The sequence below is a fragment of the Corylus avellana genome, chromosome 6 (genome assembly GCF_965113065.1).
Source record: "Corylus avellana chromosome 6, dhCorAvel1.hap1.2, whole genome shotgun sequence".
Taxonomy (NCBI): Eukaryota; Viridiplantae; Streptophyta; class Magnoliopsida; order Fagales; family Betulaceae; genus Corylus; species Corylus avellana.
This window is the reverse complement of record NC_142495.1, coordinates 16,249,986-16,270,350: the sequence shown is the minus strand read 5'-3', so window position 1 is coordinate 16,270,350 and position 20,365 is coordinate 16,249,986. Positions and strand designations below refer to the sequence as shown.

The following is a 20,365-nucleotide window of genomic DNA, read 5'->3' as shown; positions in this document are numbered from 1 at the left end:
CTGAGGCCCACGTAGAGACTAACTCAAGTTTGCCCAAGCAGCACCGAGAACCAAGGGAGCATTGTATATTGCATGGTGACAGTTCTGGAAATGCCAAAAACGGATCAGAAACCGCTGTGAACCTCCATAAATCCACCAAGAAAACCCTAACATACAATGCCGACCAACTATGAACAACACCCTAAGTAGTATATTCTCATTAGGATGCAACAAACACAACAGCTAGCCAAGGACTCTGTTCTGTTATTCCACTACTCACTCTTGTGTCACTCCAAAAATGAAGTGGATTTTAAAATTACTATTTGATCAAAATTCAAAAAGATCAATCACAAGTTCAATGGTGATTTTAAGAGTTACATCATTCTTAGAAGAACACAAGAGTAACAATAGAGGAACTTGTAGCATTACTCTAAAGACGGCAATACTCTCTCACATCTTCATACACCACTCAACAAGCCCACAAAAAAAAAAAAAGAGCCTATTTTATGAGGATATGGTGTAAAATCCTCTTTTATGACCTACAATAAAAATTTGACAACAGCTAGAAACATCAAATAAAATGAAGGTGAAAACACTGGATCTTTATCTCAAACCAACCCATAGACCCACCATAGATGATCACTTTTTCCATTCTTTCTAACCTCACCCGGTCTACCCCTAAACAGCTGCCACCCTGCCGGAATCCACCACCGTATTTCAAGTGAAGTTTCTTGCCCTTTCTCTCACTATCTCTTTCAATGTCTGAGGAAGATTTCACGCATATTACGACAGATGCAAAAGACCAAATGGAGATAGCTGAGTGAAGAAAACTGGACTAGGATAATGAAAAAAACAGATGTTGGGGAGAGACTTTGCTTTCATTCCAATGGAATTCCCAGTAACCAAACAGATGTAGAATGCCATCCAAATGAAGAGAAAAAATTAAACAACAGTAATGAAAATAAATAAATAAAAATTGTTTCAGTCTCACGAACCGCATGAAACTAGCAACATCAGGATTTTCCAAACCAATAAAAAAGTATTCATATAAAAAAGAAAATGAGAAAGAAATCTTATATGACAGGACAAAGGCGCTGGTTGAGAAAAAAATAATGAAAAATATTCGATGTTTGTGTTTATAATATTTGATACTTCAAGCTGATGTATCAATCTTTTATTAAATGTTGTAAATGAGTGGGTTTACATAGAAGTTATTCTCAAAAACAAAAAAAACATTCAACCTAAAACAAACAAAAAGAGTAGTCCGAAAATGAAAAATGGGGGGAAAACTAAAAAAAAAAAAAAAAAAAAAAAAAAAAAAGAGAGAGAGAGAGAGAGGAAGAAGAAAAAGAAAAGAGGATGCTAGAAATGAGAAGAACGAGAGGGAAGAGAACAATTCAAATCCCAAGGTCTGATACCATGTTGATGAAAATTAGAAGAGAATGTTTTTATATCAGCCCTCACTCCATTCATTCCATATATATATATATATATATATATGACAATATGGCAATATTCTGGAAAGAGACAGGTAGTAAGGAAACCTCGTCAAGATTCAAGGCTATCAAAACATAGCATTCTCTCTCTAACAACCTGAAACTAGAGATACGACCGACAAGGCTACATACATGTCCAAACATTCTAGTTATAGTAAGCATAAAATAAAATAAGACGATTTACTATTACACAAAATATTAAATCAGTTATTCAAAAAATGTGAGAGACAGGCTACCTTTACACCAGCTGCTGTGCAGACTTTGACTGCGTCTTTGACACCAGGGCGACAGGGATCCTACATGCAGTCAAAAAGGTCAACTTAAAACACAAAGTCCCACGCGTATGAGATTACTCCCGCATGCAGTCAAAATAATTGCTTGACACAGAAAGTAAAAAAGTGTATGAATAACAATAATAGCAACAACAAACACAACGATAACAATAACAATAATACATGATGTGCTGAGTTGAGTGGTAAGTATCCTTTCCTTGATGTCTATTCAAGTTGTGGGCTTTGACTTGCTAAAGAAAAAGTATCCATCTTGCAAGGATTTTAGCATGCTACGTATGCTCATTTTTCTTTGCATGACTATATCTCTTTAAGGAAACTCAGCTTTGCTTGCCTAACACATCTCTACATGAGCACGTAATTCGGGAATTATATTCCAGAGGAGCAGCAGGTCATTTTGAAAGAGATAAGATCATTGCAATGGTTGAGTATTGTTATTAATATCCAGGCTTGAAGAGTTGTCTCCCGATGTCCTACTTTGTCGAACATTACAGGGAATGGAGAAAACTACAAGTAAATACATGCCATTACCAATTCCTCGTAAATCATGGAGAGACCTAAGTATTGAATGTCCTAGGGTTCCCAAAAACCTCTGGCACCATGACTAGCTTTGTGATTGTGGATCAATATTCAAAGATGACTCACTTTATTCCTTGTTTGAAGGCATCTGATGCTGTCCATATAACTAAACTCCCCTTTCAAGAAGTCATTCAACTTAATGGGCTGCCTTAGAGCTTCGTCTCAGACCGTTTGTTGAGAGATTTGCATGGAGAAGGTTTAGAGAAAATAGGACGCTCATTCTATATTCCATAGCCTACCTCAAACATATTATTATGTAAGCTTAAAGAATACAACAATGACTAAACTACCCCCAAATCCTAATATATTCTTCTAACAATGTTAAATTATCAGTAGCTTTTCCAGAACTATATGGAAATTGCAGAATATAAAACTTAAGTTATCTTCTTTTCATTCCCAAAATGATGGAAAACGGAATTATTAATCGAAATTTGGGTGATCTCCTTCGACGCTTTGTTGGCAATCACATTGCAAATTGGGACCAAATGCTTCCTATAGCTGAATTTGCTTATAATAGCTCGATTAATCAGTATGCAGGTTGCAAACCCTTTGAGAGTGTGACAGGTTTACTTCCTAGGAAGCCAATTGATTTCATTTCTCTACCAATTAAGACCTATCCTGGTGTTAAAGCCAATGCGTTTGCCAAACATCTGTACGAGATACATGATATGGTGTAGCAAAGGAATGCAACAAGCAATGAGAGCTACAAACGACATACTGATTTGCAGAGAACATTTGTTGAATTCAACAAAGCAGACAAGGTGATGGTTCGAATTAGGCCTGCAAGATATCAAAAAGGAATGTACAAAAATATTCAATATGTAATGAAACGAGACCTGAGAAAATGGGATGAAGCTACTAATTCTACAAAGCTCATTCATCCTTCTTCATTCAACAAGTAGAGCCAAAATACTAGAATATTCGATGACAGCTATACGGACAGCTCACTAGGATACCTAGCATTCTTCTAGAATATTTTCATATCACTCCCTACACTCTTAGGAAATTAAAGTTCATTCTAACTTACTCTTAGGAAATTACAGTTCACTTCAACACAACAAATATATCACATAAGCCCAACTTGGAATAAATAAATTATAATCGACCACAACAAAGAGACTTGGTAAACACATCAGCAAGTTGATCTCCAAATTTTACAAAAGGTGTTCAAATATCTATACCCAATATTCTATCCTAGATGAAATAACAATCAACTTCAATGTGCTGTGTTCTCTCATGGAACACTAGGCTAGAGGCAATGTGCACAACAGCATGATTATTGTAATATAGAGGAATAGGTGTAGGAACAGAAAAATCCAATTTCCTTAAGAAATTGTCAGAACCATTGTCAATTTACTAGTCATAAGAGTCATAGCCCTATACTCTGCCTCTGCATTAATCGAGCAAGCACTATATGTTTCTTACTCTTCCAAGTAACAATGATTACCTCTCAAAAATCTACAATACCCAGTAGTAGATCTTCTGTCAAATGGGGATCCTGCCCAATATGCATCAGTTAATCCTTCTTAAATAGAATACCACAACCTGGAAATTTCTTTAGATATCGAAGACTACGAATCACAGCCTCCCAATGTAAAGTTTTAGGTGCTTCCATGAATTGACTTACTACACTTACCGCATAAGAGATATCTGATTTGGTGATAGTAGGATAATTCAATTTCCAAACCAATAGTCTGTATCTACTAGGATCATGAAACAACTCTCCATCATCTTTCAAAAGCTTCTGATTTGGGTCCATAGGAACATCAACAGCACGAGCACCCAAAAGACTTGTTTCTACAAACAACTCTAGCACATATTTCCTCTAGATAAATTAACCCTTGTTCAGTTCTAGCAACCTCAACGCCTAAGAAATACCAAAGTTCCCCAAGTCTTTAGTCAGAAATTTCTCCTACAAAAATTGTTCCAGTCTAGCAATTCCTCTAGAATCATTCCCAGTAATTACAATGTAAACCACAAGGAAGATATACCCAGCATCTGTATGCAAAAGGAATATCGAATGATTAGTCTAACATCGAAGAAGACCGAACTCTCTTACCACATTAGAAAATTCGCCAAACCATGCTCATGGAGATTGTTTGAGGCTATATAGTGCCTTCTTCAATCTACACACATATCCCTGAGACTCCTCCAGAGCAACAAACCCAGGTGATTGCTCCATATAGACTTCTTCAAGAAAACCACCATAAAGAAAAGCACATTTCACATCCAATTGATACAAGGGCCAATCAAGGTTGGTTGCTAGAGAAATCAAAACTCAAATAGAAGAAATTTTGAAAAAGGGAGAGAGTGTCTGATCAAAATCGATGCCATAGCTTTGTGTATAGCCTTTAGACACGAATCAAGCTTTCAACTTATTTAGGCTGCCATCAGGATTAAATTTGACACTATATACCCATTTGCAGCCAACAAGCTGTTTGCCTGGAGGAAGAGGAACAAGTTCCCAAGTGGCATTCTGATGCAGAGCCTCCATTTCTACTTCCATTGTGTTTCGACAACCAGGGTCAAATAGGGCATCTTTAACTGTTCTAGGGATGGACATAATAGAAATATGCGACATGAAAGAAGAAAACAAAAGAGATAAGGCTTGATAAAAAAACAAAGTAAACAAAAGGATGCTTGGTCACACAAGATCTAGTACCTTTTTGGAGAGCAATAAGTACAGATTCTGATGTCAGAGAAACTGGATCTGAAGGCTCCGCGGAAGGTGGTGGAAGCACAAGGGGGGGATGGTTGTGGTTGCTGTACACCTATAGGGGAGCAGAACTCTGAAGTGGCACTGTCACGTCAAAAGGTGGGATTGATTTTGAAATGTCGGTTTTCCGACCCAACACCCAATACGAATATAAAAACGTTTCACATTACTTATTTACACGATGTTGTTTTATACCAGCCAAAAATGACGTCGTTTTAGTCATGTATATATTCATTGAAGAGGGTGAAGCCTCGAAGGTTTAAATTCGGAGATTGGGTACTGAGGAAGGTCACATTGGATATTGTGGCATTCTCGTTGCTGCCTATTGTTGCTTGGATTGAAACTCTTCTCTGTCCCCACTTGAAACTTGGCATACCAATGAATGAAGTGCGTGGTTTCCAAATCCCAGCCTTGGTTATAATGGATCAAATCTGGCTTGCCCACAATAAGTTGATTCATGAGTCTATTCAGCCTGAGCCCCTTGCAATTCTGAAGATTATAAAAACCAGTACTTGGCATCACTTGTCAACTTGGCAACATGGGGAGTCTGATTCAGCTGAATGGATGCCACCTCCTTTTGGTACTTTCAAGGTCAATTTTGATGTGGCTATTAGACCAACTTTTGTTGTTATTGCCGCCACCCTCAGAGATCATAGTGGTAATTTCCTAGCAGTTAATTATTTGAAGCTCTCTTCCACGGATGCAAACTTGGGTGAAGCCCACGCCATGCTTTTGGCAGTAAGGTTAGCTGCCTCTTTCGGTTGTTCCCCGCTTATCATTGAAGGTGATTCAATGTTAACTATCCTTGCCATCAAGGATTTCTAGTTCTTGGACTGGAATTTTGCGTCATTCATCTCCAACATCCAGCTCCAGCTGCTCTCCTTGATTTGCGTTGGTGCACACCTTGTTGCTAGATGGGTTGCTTCTCACCTTGTGTTCAGAAGCATTCCCACTTTGTTGTCTTTTATTTCCTCTTTTCGTTTAAGGAGTGGCAAAGACTCTCCTTTGTATTCCTCCTCCCCAGTTTTCTCTTATTTGAATAGGAAAAAAAAATAACATTGTCGAAAACTATTATATGGCTTGGGAACTAGCTCATGGGTCTTATCACTCTGAGTAGTGTCTGCATCATCCCCAACACTCAGATTCCCCATGACGTTGGCGCCTAGAGTGCCACTAGAGATAGTTAAAGCCTTGGCATGAAGCATCTCTAGTTCAAAATTTAGTTTTCTTTCAATTTGTATTTTCTTTTTCGTTTGGGTTGATTAGCTCAACAATGAGCATTACATTGGCTACATCGAAGCTCATGTCAATGTACAAATTTGTCGCTGATTGTCTTGATCAATGCTGCACTGATCTCTGCCTCTCCGCTAGGAGTGTAAACGAGCCGAGCTTGAGCGAGCCTCCCTTGTTTAGGCTCAGCTTGTTTAAATTTTGCTCGAGCCGAGTTTAAGGACGAGCCAAAGAAATTGAGCTCGAGCTCGAGCTCATAATAAATCAAGCCGAGTCGAGCTAGTTCACAAGTTGTCTCTTATATTTAATTTAATTTTTTTAATTTATTTTTTTATTATAAATTTAAACTTCAAATACTCTTAAACAGCTCAATAAGCCAACTTGCATATGAGCATTTGCTTAGTCTGGCTAGCGAAATATGGAGCTCGAGTCAATACAACAAGGCACTTGGTTTCGAAGAGAAAGGATATGCATCCTTTTATAATAAAATGATGCTATTAGAAAAAAAAAAAAAAAAATCATCAATTTTTAATATTATATGAGAAATTATGTGAATAACTACCAATTCGAACTTTATACGAGTTGCTCACAAGCTTAGCCGAGCCGAGCTAGCTTCATTTAATATTCGAGCTAGGATTCGTGTTCACGAAACGCTTCATTTAATATTCGAGTCGAGCACAAGCCGAGCCCGAGCTCACTCACGAGCGGCTTGCTCTCTTAACAGCCCTACTCTCCGCCCACAGCCCTTTGTTGCCGCCACCTTTCAGCCTTGGTACTTTCCTTTGCTAAGATCATTTTTTTTTTTTTTTTGTTATCTAGGTTTCATGAGTTGTGAGTTCCTTAACTTTTAGTTTGAAAAAAAAATAGAAAATAAAAAGAAGAAGAAGCTCAAAGAGGCATATGTTTGGCCCATGCCGGCCAAAAGTTACCGAAGTTCAAATCCTGGCCATAGTAGCCGATGCCAGCCATAGTACCCGAAGTTCAAGTTCAAGAGCAGTCGATATTTCAAATCAGGCGCCATCAATTCGAGTCACCTCCCTCGACCGCCACAAACTCCAACGAGTTTCTAGCCACTATCTCGGCCTTCGTCGCTAACCAAAGAACAAACTCCAGTTTTACTAAGTTTACAGCTTTAGTTTGAAGGGGAATGTTAAAGCATATCATAGAGTTCAAGAATAATAGTCACAATTGAAGACTATCATTGATTTACAGTTGAAGAATGTCACTGAGTTACAATTGAAGTCTAATTATAGTTAAAAACTATCACCTAGCTAACTTAGCTAGAGTAAAAGTCTATTTGTATCCAACGTGATTCTCCTATAAATAAGAGCATTTTATATTGTAAACATCACTCAGAGTATGTTGGATAAGTAGTTAACACAGCCAAGGAGACCTTTACCCGAATAAGATTAGGGTATCTTCACAACCAAACGACAGTGTTTGGTCTGGAAAAAAAAAATTCTTCCTCCGACAACCACCTGAAGCAGTCGGTTAAGCCACACAATTTCAAAGACAACCACAAAATCAAAGAGGAGCAAGCACCATGACTTCTCCGGCCACTACAACACAAAAGAGAACCCTAACTTCCACACAGTCACCAATGATACTGCAACCACCTCCAAACCGAACAAATAGACCAGTGTCTACCCTGAACCATTTAGATTACCAGGGGCTTTGTTTCCACAACCTTGGTCAAGGAAATTGTGGCAATGGCGGCGTCATACAACAATTATGGTTGTGCGGATGACAACACCAGTACCTCCAACCCAAGGTGTGGAAGAACGAAGGTGGTCTTCAAACTTGTTGGAAAACAAAGGGGAAAATGAATTATTTGCTCTACAGACTTATTCTATTAAAATGCTTTGATACCATGTAATGAAACAAGACTGAGAAAATGGGATGAAGCTACTATTTCATTCATCCTTCTTCATTCATTAAATAGAGCCAAAATATAAGAATATTCTATGACAGCTATAGGGACAGCTCCACTAGGATACCGAGCATTCTTCTAGAAGATTTTCATATCACTACCTACGCTCTTAGGAAATTACAATTTAACACATTCAAAAAGTGCACATTCTTATAAATTTTGATTATCATTTTTAGTGCTAATAATGTTCTTGACTTGCCAAAAGATATGGGTATAAATAATAATGTCTTCAATATTTAAGATCTCACTTTATACCAAGGGCATGACAAAGATGAACCTAACGATGCTATTTTTGCTAAACTCCCATGAGCCCCACATGTGAAGGAAAAGATTGAAGATATCATTGATTATCAACTTGTGTCTGGAAAAGACTATCAAAGGTATCTCATTAAATGGAAGGAACATCCACTTTCAATTGTACTTGGATAACTAATTATAAGTTCCAACGCCTCAACCCCAACTTCTACTAATAGCTTATTGCCTTTAACTCGCCAGGGTTCAGTTTTCTCAAGCCGGGGAGAGATATTAGAGATAAGTGCAGCATTCTTATAAAGTTTATCAAAGGCATGGAAAAGACACTTCCAAGACCCAAACTTTAATTTGGCATGCATTAGATGATGTGATGGTACCTGGGAGCTTGCATAATTTAATTTGAAGTATATTTTGATTTTATTTTGTATTTTCGCTTAATAGTAGTGTGGGGTTATATTTATGGATTTCACTAGTTTTTTTTTTTTTTTTTTTTTAATTTTGGGCTTACTAATTTTTATTTTTATTTTATTAGTAATACAAATTCATTAAAAGAGCAGAGAAGTGCAATCCTAGTACATAAGAAGTATATAAGAGAGCCCCATAAAATATAGAAAAGAATAATAGAACTCCAAAAACTCAAAGAAATTCGATACATATAAATATGAATGTAATGTTTTCCTATGATAATTGAATAAAGAAAACAGCTATCAGAATTCCAACAACTACTTATTTATAAACTACGTAATGAAACCATATCCAAGGTACAATGCAGAGGAACACTAGGTATAATGCTTAGGTTTGTTTTTCTCAGCTATGTTTCCCTTTTGAAATTCCCAGCAATTTTATAGCAAATCCCACAGATTTATTCTTTTTTTATATAATCATAATCTTCAAACCCGATTCCAGCCCTCGTAGATTCACAAACAGAAAATACTATTCACAGCATAGTTCACTTATCGTTACTGCCAGATCAATAGAAATTGTACTCTTACTCCCAATTGTCAATCTTATTACTATTTTCCAATATCACAAATGAAAAAACAAAAGCATTATACATCAGATAAGTTTGGGAAAAGTTTATTTAATCATCCTTCACAATTTTCTCAAAATCAGTTAGTCGAAAAGAACCATATAAACTGACAGTTCATGCACAAAATTGAATGATCACCAGTAGAAACCAAGAACAATAATGCATGATATCGTAAGAATTTTATTTCTTGATGTTTACCTTTATACCAACAATAGCAAGCAAAACAAGGCCATCTTCAGGTAAAACCCATTGAGCTAAAAGCTCCTCATCAGTTGGAACCTTGTCCAATTCATATGATCTGTACGCAATCGCAACACATCGCAAACTGCTTGCAGCCATTTCATCAATAGCTGTCTTAAAAAATTCCTGGTAGAAACGTTTGTGCTAAGTCATTTTGTGCAACAAATCATAATGACCATGGTTTTATTCAGTACAATGCTGTAAAAGTAATGTCTTGCATGAGCTCTCTCAATGATCACAAAACATTTGCAGTATAATGACAGTTTGCGTCAATTGTCGCATAACTAATGCGTAGCATAATATACCGATTCATAGCAAAACCAAAAGTATTTCTCACAACAAGATTGGTGAAGGATTTTAGTGAGAATTAAAAAAGATAAGTTCTTTATTATTTGATATTACCTTGACAATCATATATGTGGCATTATAACCATTTTAAGGACAAACTTCTGGTCAAATATTTTAAATTATCTTATGATCTTTGTGACCTTAGTATACATTATCTACGCAAATCATGCCAACCTATTAACAGCAACTTGTACTCGCCACCCCTGATCTTTCATCACTTTTGCATCATACCCTTAACCTTTAAAAATTGTCAATTTAGGGTTATCATCTTTCAGAATTTTGCAATGTCAACCCTCCCGTCCAAATTCAGCATTAAGTCCTAACCGTTGATGAGTGAAATTCCCAAAATACCCCTAAGATGTTTATAAAATTACAAAAAATATCTTGAATTTGGATAGGGGTATTTTGGGGATTTTGCTTCCTCCGTTAAGATTTAATGCTGAATTTGGACAGAAGGGTTGACATTGCAAACTTCTGAAAGATAGTAATCATAAATTGACACTTTTTAAAGCTTAAAGGTATAAAAGTGATGAAAGATCAGCGGTGGTAAGTAAAGTTTTTCCTTCACTTAAATTTGGTACCTTTGTTTATTTTTTTATTTGTATTTGTAATTCTATCTTTATTTTATTTTTTGGTTTTCTCATAAGCTTTCAGATGAGGTATTACTGCTATTCGGCGAGCAACCACTATTCCTGACCTTATCTTCTTCAATGGACTGCAAGCAACCATTTGAGTCAAGATACCCTGTGCACGAGGCTAGAACTATCTCAGCTGCTCCCTTCCAGTGTATATGAACTTCAAAGTCATTCTGCCATAACAGTTATTAGCAGAATCTCGTGAGCCGTGAGCGAATGAGGCAAACAAGAAATGCTTAATGTATAAAGGACAGTCTGTGGCATCTTAAAAACACACATAAATATAATGAACATTAACACAATTCTAACATGCAATGATGCTAGTTCAAAATATGATTTTAGATCTTCTTCAATCTTCTGTGAACTTCCAAATATAACCCTGCTTACGAAGTTGCCAAAGTTCCAGCCAAAACAATTTGGAATGAGCATATCAGTTGGCTTAAGGGAAAGAGTCCATGGCTCATACCAGAGACCTAATGAATTTGTAAGTACTAATCTTGAGAAGTTTGATACCATATGGAGCTTGTGTAACAATTTAAATTAAGTATGTGAATATTCTTTAATAATGAGAAGCTTTTACAAGTAAATAGTCTCTTCTCGAAGCACTTTATGGCGCTAGGTATATGCACCTCTATGCATCTCCAGATGCATATACTTGAGCATACAAACTATGTTACCCTAAGAACTTTTTTTTTTTTTTTTTTTGAATAATGCTTTTTCATATAAATTTTTATCTTCCACTAAACACCCCAGCATTTCCAAAATAATTTGAAGGAATTAAGGTCTAAACATCTCCACTGGAAACAATATAATGGTCGGAGTTAATCTTTTTTTTAATAAATAATGTTGTATGCATCAAAAAGCATAAGGCACCCCTAAGTACAAAGGAAGTATATACAAAAAAGCCAAAGCTAGCACACTAAAGCCCCTCATAAGAGAGCCCTAAAACCCAAAAAAAAACCCTAAGCCCCCAAAACGGACCATTTAGAACAGATGGTAGTAGGTCACTTCAAAAAACAAAAGGGGAAACAACTTAAACAGAAAAACTTAAAAGAGTTTCACTAATTGGCAAGCTTCAAAACTAACAGACTTGAGAGGAAAAAAAAAAAAAACCATTACAAATAAGAGGGAAAAAAATATCCTATTTGAGGAAAAATATTAAGTGATATGTATGTACAAACGCATGTGATCTCAAAATCATCAGTGGGCAGACTTTCTGTTCTTATGTTATTATATCATATATGTCTTAAACCATTCTTCAGAATATAATCAACAGGATATTGAAGTTGAGTTAGATAGCAGAGGCTGTATGCATTTTGAGCTTGGAGTGCCAACACATCTTTCACATCTTTAAGAGATAGAAGCTTCAATTTTTTTTTTTTTTTTTTGGAATAAGGTAACAGTTATAAAAGAAAAAATTAGATTGCTGCTGTGATGACCATTTTGAGCTTGGAAGACCCATCCACTTTGCAGCTTTTTTTTTTGTTTCTTTTCTTATTTCCTTTTACCTTCGCAACATGCATTTCTTACTTTTTCTATTACATTATTACATATTATATATTAATAGCATTTGTGGGTGGGTCAAATTATGGGTCAAAAGAACCCTTGGGGTTGATATTGTTCAAGAAGCCCAAAACCAAGAGGGGGGCAAACTTGGTGGGCTGACATTTTTTTTTTTTGATAAGTAAATGTAATATAAAGCAAAAGCGCAAAGGGGCGCAACCCACTTACACGGGAGGTATAAAAAGAGAGCGCCTAAGAGGGAGAGAAATGAAAAAGAAAATCAGAAAAGCTAATCTCTAAAGGAGCTAGCCAAGCGGCCGTCGAAGAGTAAAGAGTAAAGAGAAAAAAATGGGTCAATTCCTTTATATTCCTAGTGGAATTACCAAAACATCTAGCATTTCTTTCATTCCATATACACCACATAAGACACAGAGGGATCATCTTCCACACAACTGCGCTACGGGATCGTCCTCCCGACCACCAACTCTCGAACAAGTCTCTCACCCTGCAAGGCATGACCCAATGCAAGCCAAACCGAATAAAAATCGAATGCCAAAGAGCACTTGCGAGCTCACAGTGGAGAAGAAGATGATCGACTGTCTCTCCGGACTTCTTGCACATACAACACCACTCCATTACCACTATATTCCTCTTACGCAAAGTATCATGTGTCAAGATTTTGCCTAGAGCCGCTGTCCACCCAAAAAAAGCCACTCGCATAGGAGCTTTAGTGCGCCAAATGCTCTTCCAAGGAAACACCTCTTGATTGGAGTGGGACAAAGCCTTGTAGAGCGACTTAACCTCAAACTTTCCTTTCTTAGACGAAATCCAGCACATACGATCTGCCACTCCTATGGAAATCTTGCAAGAATACAACCGATCAAAGAAAGGAGAAACCATATCCATCTCCCAATCTTGAACGGGCCGAACAAAAATGACATTCCATTCAACTCCCCCACTCCTCCAAGTAAAATTATCCTTCACCCAAGCTTCTTTGTGTCTGGCGATATTAAATAAGGACGGAAAAGCTTGCTTCAAGGAATTCTCCCCACACCAAATATCATGCCAGAAACGAACTTTCGAACCCTCCCCCACCTCGAATCGAATCTCTTGGCAAAAAAATTCCAAACTTGACGAATGTGCTTCCATAGGCCCACACCATGGGAACCCGGCACCTCCTTCGTGCACCACCCACCTTCCTTGTCTTCATACTTAGCTTTGATAACCTTACACCAAAGAGCCTCGCTCTCATTTGCATATCTCCAAAGCCATTTCCCCAAAAGAGCTTGATTAAAAAGGTGCAACTTCCGAATGCCAAGGCCACCATAGCGAAGGGGACGACAAATTTGATTCCAACTTACAAGATGCATCTTAGACTCATCACCCATTCCTCCCCACAAGAAATCTCTTTGGACTTTCTCAATCCTTTTAGCTACACTTATAGGAAGCGGAAACAGAGACAAAAAGTAAGTCGGAAGATTAGCCAAAGTGCTCTTAATAAGAGTTAGGCGACCTCCTTTAGAGAGATATATCCTCTTCCAACCCGCCATCTGGCGCTCCAACTTTTCAATCACATCATTCCACATAACCGTATCCTTGTACGACGCCCCTAGAGGGAGACCCAAATACTTCATAGGCAACTCGGCAACACTACACCCAAGGATACTAGCTAATACCCCCATGTTCTCCACCTCACCAATAGCCACAATCTTTGATTTTCCCAAATTCACTGTCAAACCCGATACAACTTCAAAACATAAGAGAATGAGACGTACATACCGGATTTGCTCAATAGAAGCTTCACAAAATATCAAAGTATCATCCGCAAATAAAGAGTGAGAGACCATCAGCTCCGATAACACCCTATTTCCCACCGAGAACCCAGTCAAAAGGCCGTGTTCTACCGTCGTATTCACCATTTTACTCAAAGCCTCCATCATAAGCACAAACAACAAAGGAGAAAGAGGATCCCCTTGCCGGATTCCCCTCGAACTATTGAAGAAGCCTTCCGGAGAACCATTCACAAGGATGAAAAATCTTACCGACTTAATACACCACTCTATCCAAGCCCTCCACCTCTCTCCAAAACCACACCTATGCAGCAAATACAAAACAAAATCCCAATTGACATGGTCATAGGCCTTTTCCAAGTCCAATTTACAAAGAATACCCGGCAACCCTAATTTCATGCGACTATCCACGCATTCATTGGCAATGAGAATGGAATCTAGGATTTGCCGACCCCCGATAAAAGCATTTTGAGAATAGGAAATAACCTTTCCCAAAACAGTTTTCATCCTATTGGCAAGCACCTTAGAAACAATTTTATACACCCCTCCCACCAAGCTGATGAGCCTAAAGTCCTTCATCTCCACCGCTTCCGCCTTCTTCGGAATCAAGGAAATAAAAGTTGCATTCAAACTCTTCACCAGATGACGTCCTCGGTAGAACTCAGCAAAAACCGCCATAACATCTTGTTTAATAACCCCCCAACAAGCTTGAAAAAAAGCCATGGAAAAGCCATTTGGACCCGGGGCCTTATCACCATCCATGCCCTTAACCACCTCCCAAACCTCCTTTTCCTCAAAATCTCTTTCTAACCACCTATTATCCTCCTCATCAATAGACAAAAATGGCTGGTTATCCAATCTAGGACGCCAAGTGCTTTGTTCCGAGTATAAGCCTTGATAGTACTGAACTATGTGATCTTTTATTATAACTGGATCCTCGGATAATTCCCCATTTATACGAAGCACCTCTACCCGATTGCCCCTACGATGAGAATTAGCCATCTTGTGGAAGAAACGAGTATTTCGATCCCCCTCCTTGAGCCACAAAGCTCTCGATTTTTGTCTCCAATGAATTTCCTCACACAACAAGGTGTTCTCCAATTCTTTCACCAAGTCTGCCTTCCGAATCTTCTCCTCCTGGCCTAAACCTCTCGACTCTGCCACCTCATCCAACTCTTCAATACCTCCCAACAGCTCCTTCTTCTTCCTCCCAATATCCCCAAACACCTCCTCATTCCATTTTTTCAAGTCCACTTTAAGGGATTTCAATTTATTAGCAAGCACATAACTAGCTAAACCCTCAAACGAATACGACCCCCACCAAGAAGAGACCTTCTCCACAAAACCCTCTGCTTTAAGCCACATATTTTCAAATTTGGTGGGCTGACATTTGGGCTAAAAATGCCAACATAGTGAATCAGTCAGGATTATCCTGGTTTTTTTTTTTTTTTTTTTTTGGATGGGTAATGGAAATAGAAAGTTGCTACAACACATTCTCCTCACCATCTCTTCAGCATCTTCCTTCTTTCAACATCTTGATTTTTTCAAAAAAGAAAAAAATACAAGAGAGAGGAGATGGCAAGGAGAAGGTGAGGAGAATGAAAAAGAGCATTTCTCATGGAAATATCATAAAAAGCGTAAAGGCAGTATACATAGGAAGCACCTAACATAAACCCAAACAAAACAAGAAGAAAACCCACAAAACCCGAAAAGCCTTCAAACCCAACAAGCACTCAACCTTGAAATCCACAAAACACCAAAAGCCCTTTGACCCGAAACCCACACGAAGCACTCAACACTAAAGGATGTGAGTCTTGCCTTTCCCATGCCTAGAGGACGGCAAGCAGTGTCATAGTTTATGGAGCATTATAAGTTTAACAGCTCCCTTCTACCTCGTCTTAGAACGCGCACCTTTTACTTCCCAAGGATGATCCTCTTCAATAGCTGTTAGGACCGCCATAGTCATATCCTCAAACCCCTCACACGCGACCCCCACCACAGGACAAGAATTCTTATCGCAACTCAAAGTCCAATCCAACGGCATCGCAAGGGAAAAACACCCACAAAGGGTAAGGAAAACATTCATCCTCCCAATGGTACTTATATGTCTCTTATTCAAAGCAACTACACTCTCTCTGAAAGCCTAAGCACTCTTTCTCTCTCTACCCTTAACGGATGCACGTGAAAGCACGTCCCATTGGATTCCAGATCCTGCTCACCTCCCTCCAACGCATATGGTAATGGTGATTTGGGATGTAATCCCTATCGACGCTTCAGGTGGCTTTGGTTGGTTTCCTAGCTGTTAGTTAAGCTCTTCATCTACTCCAATTGTTAGGCCCACATGAGCGGTAGCTTTCTCCGGAGCGTGTGGCTCGCTTGAGGTGGTTGTCATTGAGTTCCGGCTTGCCTTCTTCCACCAAAGGCTCGTGCAATCGCATTTGTACTTTGTTTTGGAGAGCGGTGGGGGTGTGTGTAAGATAGATCTACTAGGGATCTATTTTGGCTCAATTCTTTTTAGCTCGACAGGCCCCAGTGTGCGGGAGATTGTAGTTGAAGGTTGTTTTTTCTTCTCTGGTGGCACGGATGAGCGTGTCTAACACCCTTTTATCTCTTGGTGAGGAAAGGAACCCAACTTTTAGGTGAGCCTAAAGATGCAAAGTAGATTTCTAGTGGAGACAAAAGCATTTGTGCTTTTGGTTTTGGGTGAGCTAGAAGAAAAGAGGAAAGGCTTTTTAGGTGAGCTACTTCTAACTAACAAGTGCACCAAATGGCTAGCGTTGACGATAGAGATTCTGACGGGATTCCCAGGTGATAAAGAGTTTGTCAAATCTTACAAGGAGGGGATGAAGATTTTGATCATTTGTCACAAGATATGCCATGATAGGGCTGTTTTGAGAATCTCCAAATAGATAGTAATATGCTGAACAAGGTATTGAGAAATTAATATCAAATTTCCTCATCAAACAAATAATATAAAGAAATAAACTTGTGATCAACTATGTCACAACCTAGGACATGCTAATTACATTTGCACTATACCCAAAAAAAGACTAATCACAAATGATGCTCCATGTTATCACTTACATAAGCTAATTTCACTAAGTAAATAACCAATGTAGGACTCAACATATGTCCAACACCCTCCCAATCCAACCCAGTCAAAATGGGTTGAAAAAAACTATGCCAAAAACATGAAACCTTGGGATAAATCAATTACCTGTTTTACAGCAACACCACCACGCTTTTTCTCTGAGTTGAAAGGGAAGACATGGAAAACCACTGACTCTGATCTCACAATATCAAAATTCATTCCCAGCTGCAAAACAAATTCAATACTAAAATCAACTTCACTAAGTAAATAAGTACCAATCGTAGATACTACATACACTTAACAAGCATACCTTGACTGCCCAACAAAGGATAGCCTTTTCCGTAGGAGATCCAGAAACCTCCACATCTCCACCGCCCTAAGGAAAAAAAGGAAGTCAATGGCAGAATTTGATGCTATAGAGGCAACCACATCGATAATCAGCAAAGTTAAAGATCAAAGAGCCCCCAGATAAATTCTGGAAGCAAAGAGTAATCCAATGATAGAAGAAAACAAGAACAGACTTACGGATCAAAACTATGCTAATTCCCTTTGAAGTGAGGATAGAGTAAGAAAATCATCTGGGTGATTAGTAATAGAGATACCATCAAATTATACTGCCATAAATTGTATTATGTAAAAGGAAAAAACAAGTTCCTATTAACCATTAGCCAATAGCCATAAATTAGGGTCCATCTAAAGATAAAACCAGCTATGTTGGTTTAATTCCTAGCACAACTATCAGCACTAGAGGAAATAGCTAGATCAATTTTTATCAGTTTTTCTTTTGCTATTATCAGGTCAAGATCTTGTAGAAAGCTCTTGGTTCTAGGGCAGATACGGTTCAGATATTTTCATGAAGTTAGTCAAGGATTAAAAACTTCCAGTTTTGTCACTTTAATTATATTAAAAATTGAAAAAATCTTCATTAAACGTGTGTAACAATACATCACCACATTTCATTGATGTTGAGGTGGTGTAATTAAATGGTCAATTTGGTCCAACGTACTTTTTCAGAAAAAGTAATTATTCATATTATTTTTCACCAAAGATGCTGTACCTCAGAAGATTTAAAAAATGCATGACATTTAAACAGCATATATTTTCTTATCTTTTGAGTTTGTCAAAAATTATTTCAAAAGTTCCTCAGCCCTCCCACTTGTGCAGTTTTGTAAAAACAATTACATTTCATGTTTGATACTTTTAATTCAAATAGTATGCTGTTGTAACAATTTTCAGTCCTTCTATTACAGCAAAATCAGCTATAGTGCTATTAATATTGACACATGTATGTCCAGGCTTATTCAATATTGCTAGTGCAAAGGACGCCCCAGTTGCGGCGCATTTGGAGGTGATGGGTGACTCTAACCAATGGAATCTTAGTTTTTCTAGAGAGGCGCATGACTGGGAGGTGGATGTATTGGCCTCTTTCTTTCAGGTGTTACAGTCTGCTCGAGTGAATCGAGGGTGTAAAGATAGGTTGTGGTGGAAATTTTCCAAAAAAGGCCGTTTCAAGGTCAAGCTCTTTTACGCTTCCTTGGTTCGTTCTGAAGGGAGGGGATTCCCTTGGAAGAGCGTGTGGCGAACTCAAGCTCCTCCAAGGGCAAGTTTCTTTGTGTGGACGGCGGCTTTGGGCAAAATTCTAACCCTAGATAACCTCAGAAAGCGACAAGTGATTGTGACGAACAGATGTTATTTATGCAAAAGGAATGAGGAGACAGTGGATCATCTTCTCTTGCATTGTGAGGTTGCTTATGCTTTGTGGTGTGCCTTTTTTGGTCGGTTTGGGTTGTCTTGGGTGATGCCGAGACGGGTTTCGGATTTACTCGCTTGTTTGTGGTCTTCGGGGAGGAGGGGGAGTGCCGCGGTTTGAAAGATGGTGCCTACTTGCTTCTTCTGGTGTTTATGGAGGGAAATAAATAATAGGTGCTTTGAGGATTCGGAGGGGACATTGGAAGACATCTTAACTTCTTGCTTTCATACTTTGTATCTTTGGACTATTGCGCATGTCTTTCCGGTGTCAATTAGTTAGGATGATTTTCTTGCTCGATTTTCCCTTCTAGTTAGGTGATCCTGTTGTATACACTCAATGTACTCCGGAGTGCCTTTACGCTTTTTAATAAAACTTTTTATTACTTATCAAAAAAAATATTGACACGTGTATGTTTGAATACATATGCATTCAATATATTCTCTATGTTTGGTTATTTCTTCTTTTTTTTTCTTATAATTCTCAATGTTTTGTAATTCTTATCCTAAATTACATTCATAGTCGCAAAAATTGGTGAAATCTCCATGATGAATGCTATATATTCTACTGAAAGCAAATGAAATAACTGGATATAGTATAGTGGAGGGAAACTAGAGCATGATAATATGCATTTAAGATGATCAATCACACATAAGTTTAATACGATATTACCAAATCCCTGTTAAGCAAAGAGTCATACCATACAAGCATTTTTATTTTTAAATTCTACAACTCAATTGGTAGCAACAACAATTAACATTGACTCATCACCTCAAGTAGAGAAAAAAGCACAAGCTATTAGGACATTTTCAAAGCCATACTTCATTAAGAGGGGCAAGCTAGGAATGACAGGTTGAGCGTTGTACAATTACGGAAGTATGGAGGTTGGTTCCATTGTGTTTAATGTGGTATCTTTGGTGAGAGAGGAATGCTTAGAGCTTTGAAGATGTTGAGACCTTGGTGACAGAGTTGCGGAAGATTATGTTCAACACTTTCTATACTTGGATATATGCACCATAGTTTGATTGTTTCTAGTTTGGCAGATTTTTTGAATTTTTGTTCTTTTTCTTCACATTAGGGATTCTCTTATATTCCATGTGTACTAAGTTTGTGCTCTTTCGTGCTTCTTTAATGATATTAAAATTACTTATTAAAAAAAAAAACAGATTTATTCTTACCCCCGAAGTACAGTCTCTAGAGGTTTACATGGGTAATTTGACCCATCTTCTATAATGGTATTGAGAAAAGCTTCTACAAACCATTTCTAGATTTGGCTCGTTTGGCAAATCGGTTTCTATATTTGTTTTCTAGAACAGTTTTCGAGAACAAAATCAAAAATAATTTTCTGTTCTTTTTTCGTTAAAAAAGCATTCAGCAAACGGATTTTGAAAACAGTTTCTAAAAATAGAAAATTGGTCTAATTTTGTTTGGACAACTATTCTGAAAAAAACTCAATCATTGTTTGGGGGTAGCCGAGGGTATAAGTATGTAAATAATTAAATATAATAT

The 20,365-nt window shown here is 37.9% G+C and overlaps 1 protein-coding gene across 1 annotated transcript in view; it reads right to left on the bottom strand.

Annotated features, from left to right (window-relative positions):
• The window catches only part of LOC132186523 (calcium-transporting ATPase 9, plasma membrane-type), a 63,182-nt gene that overhangs the window by 12,279 nt on the left and 30,538 nt on the right, over positions 1–20,365 (bottom strand). The window contains exons 20-24 of the mRNA XM_059600503.2: positions 17,420–17,485; positions 17,236–17,334; positions 10,788–10,898; positions 9,701–9,868; positions 1,712–1,771 (exon numbers count right to left, since the gene is read on the bottom strand). Of these exons, the coding sequence (XP_059456486.2) occupies positions 1,712–1,771; positions 9,701–9,868; positions 10,788–10,898; positions 17,236–17,334; positions 17,420–17,485 (504 nt within the window). The remainder of the gene's footprint in view (positions 1–1,711; positions 1,772–9,700; positions 9,869–10,787; positions 10,899–17,235; positions 17,335–17,419; positions 17,486–20,365) is intronic.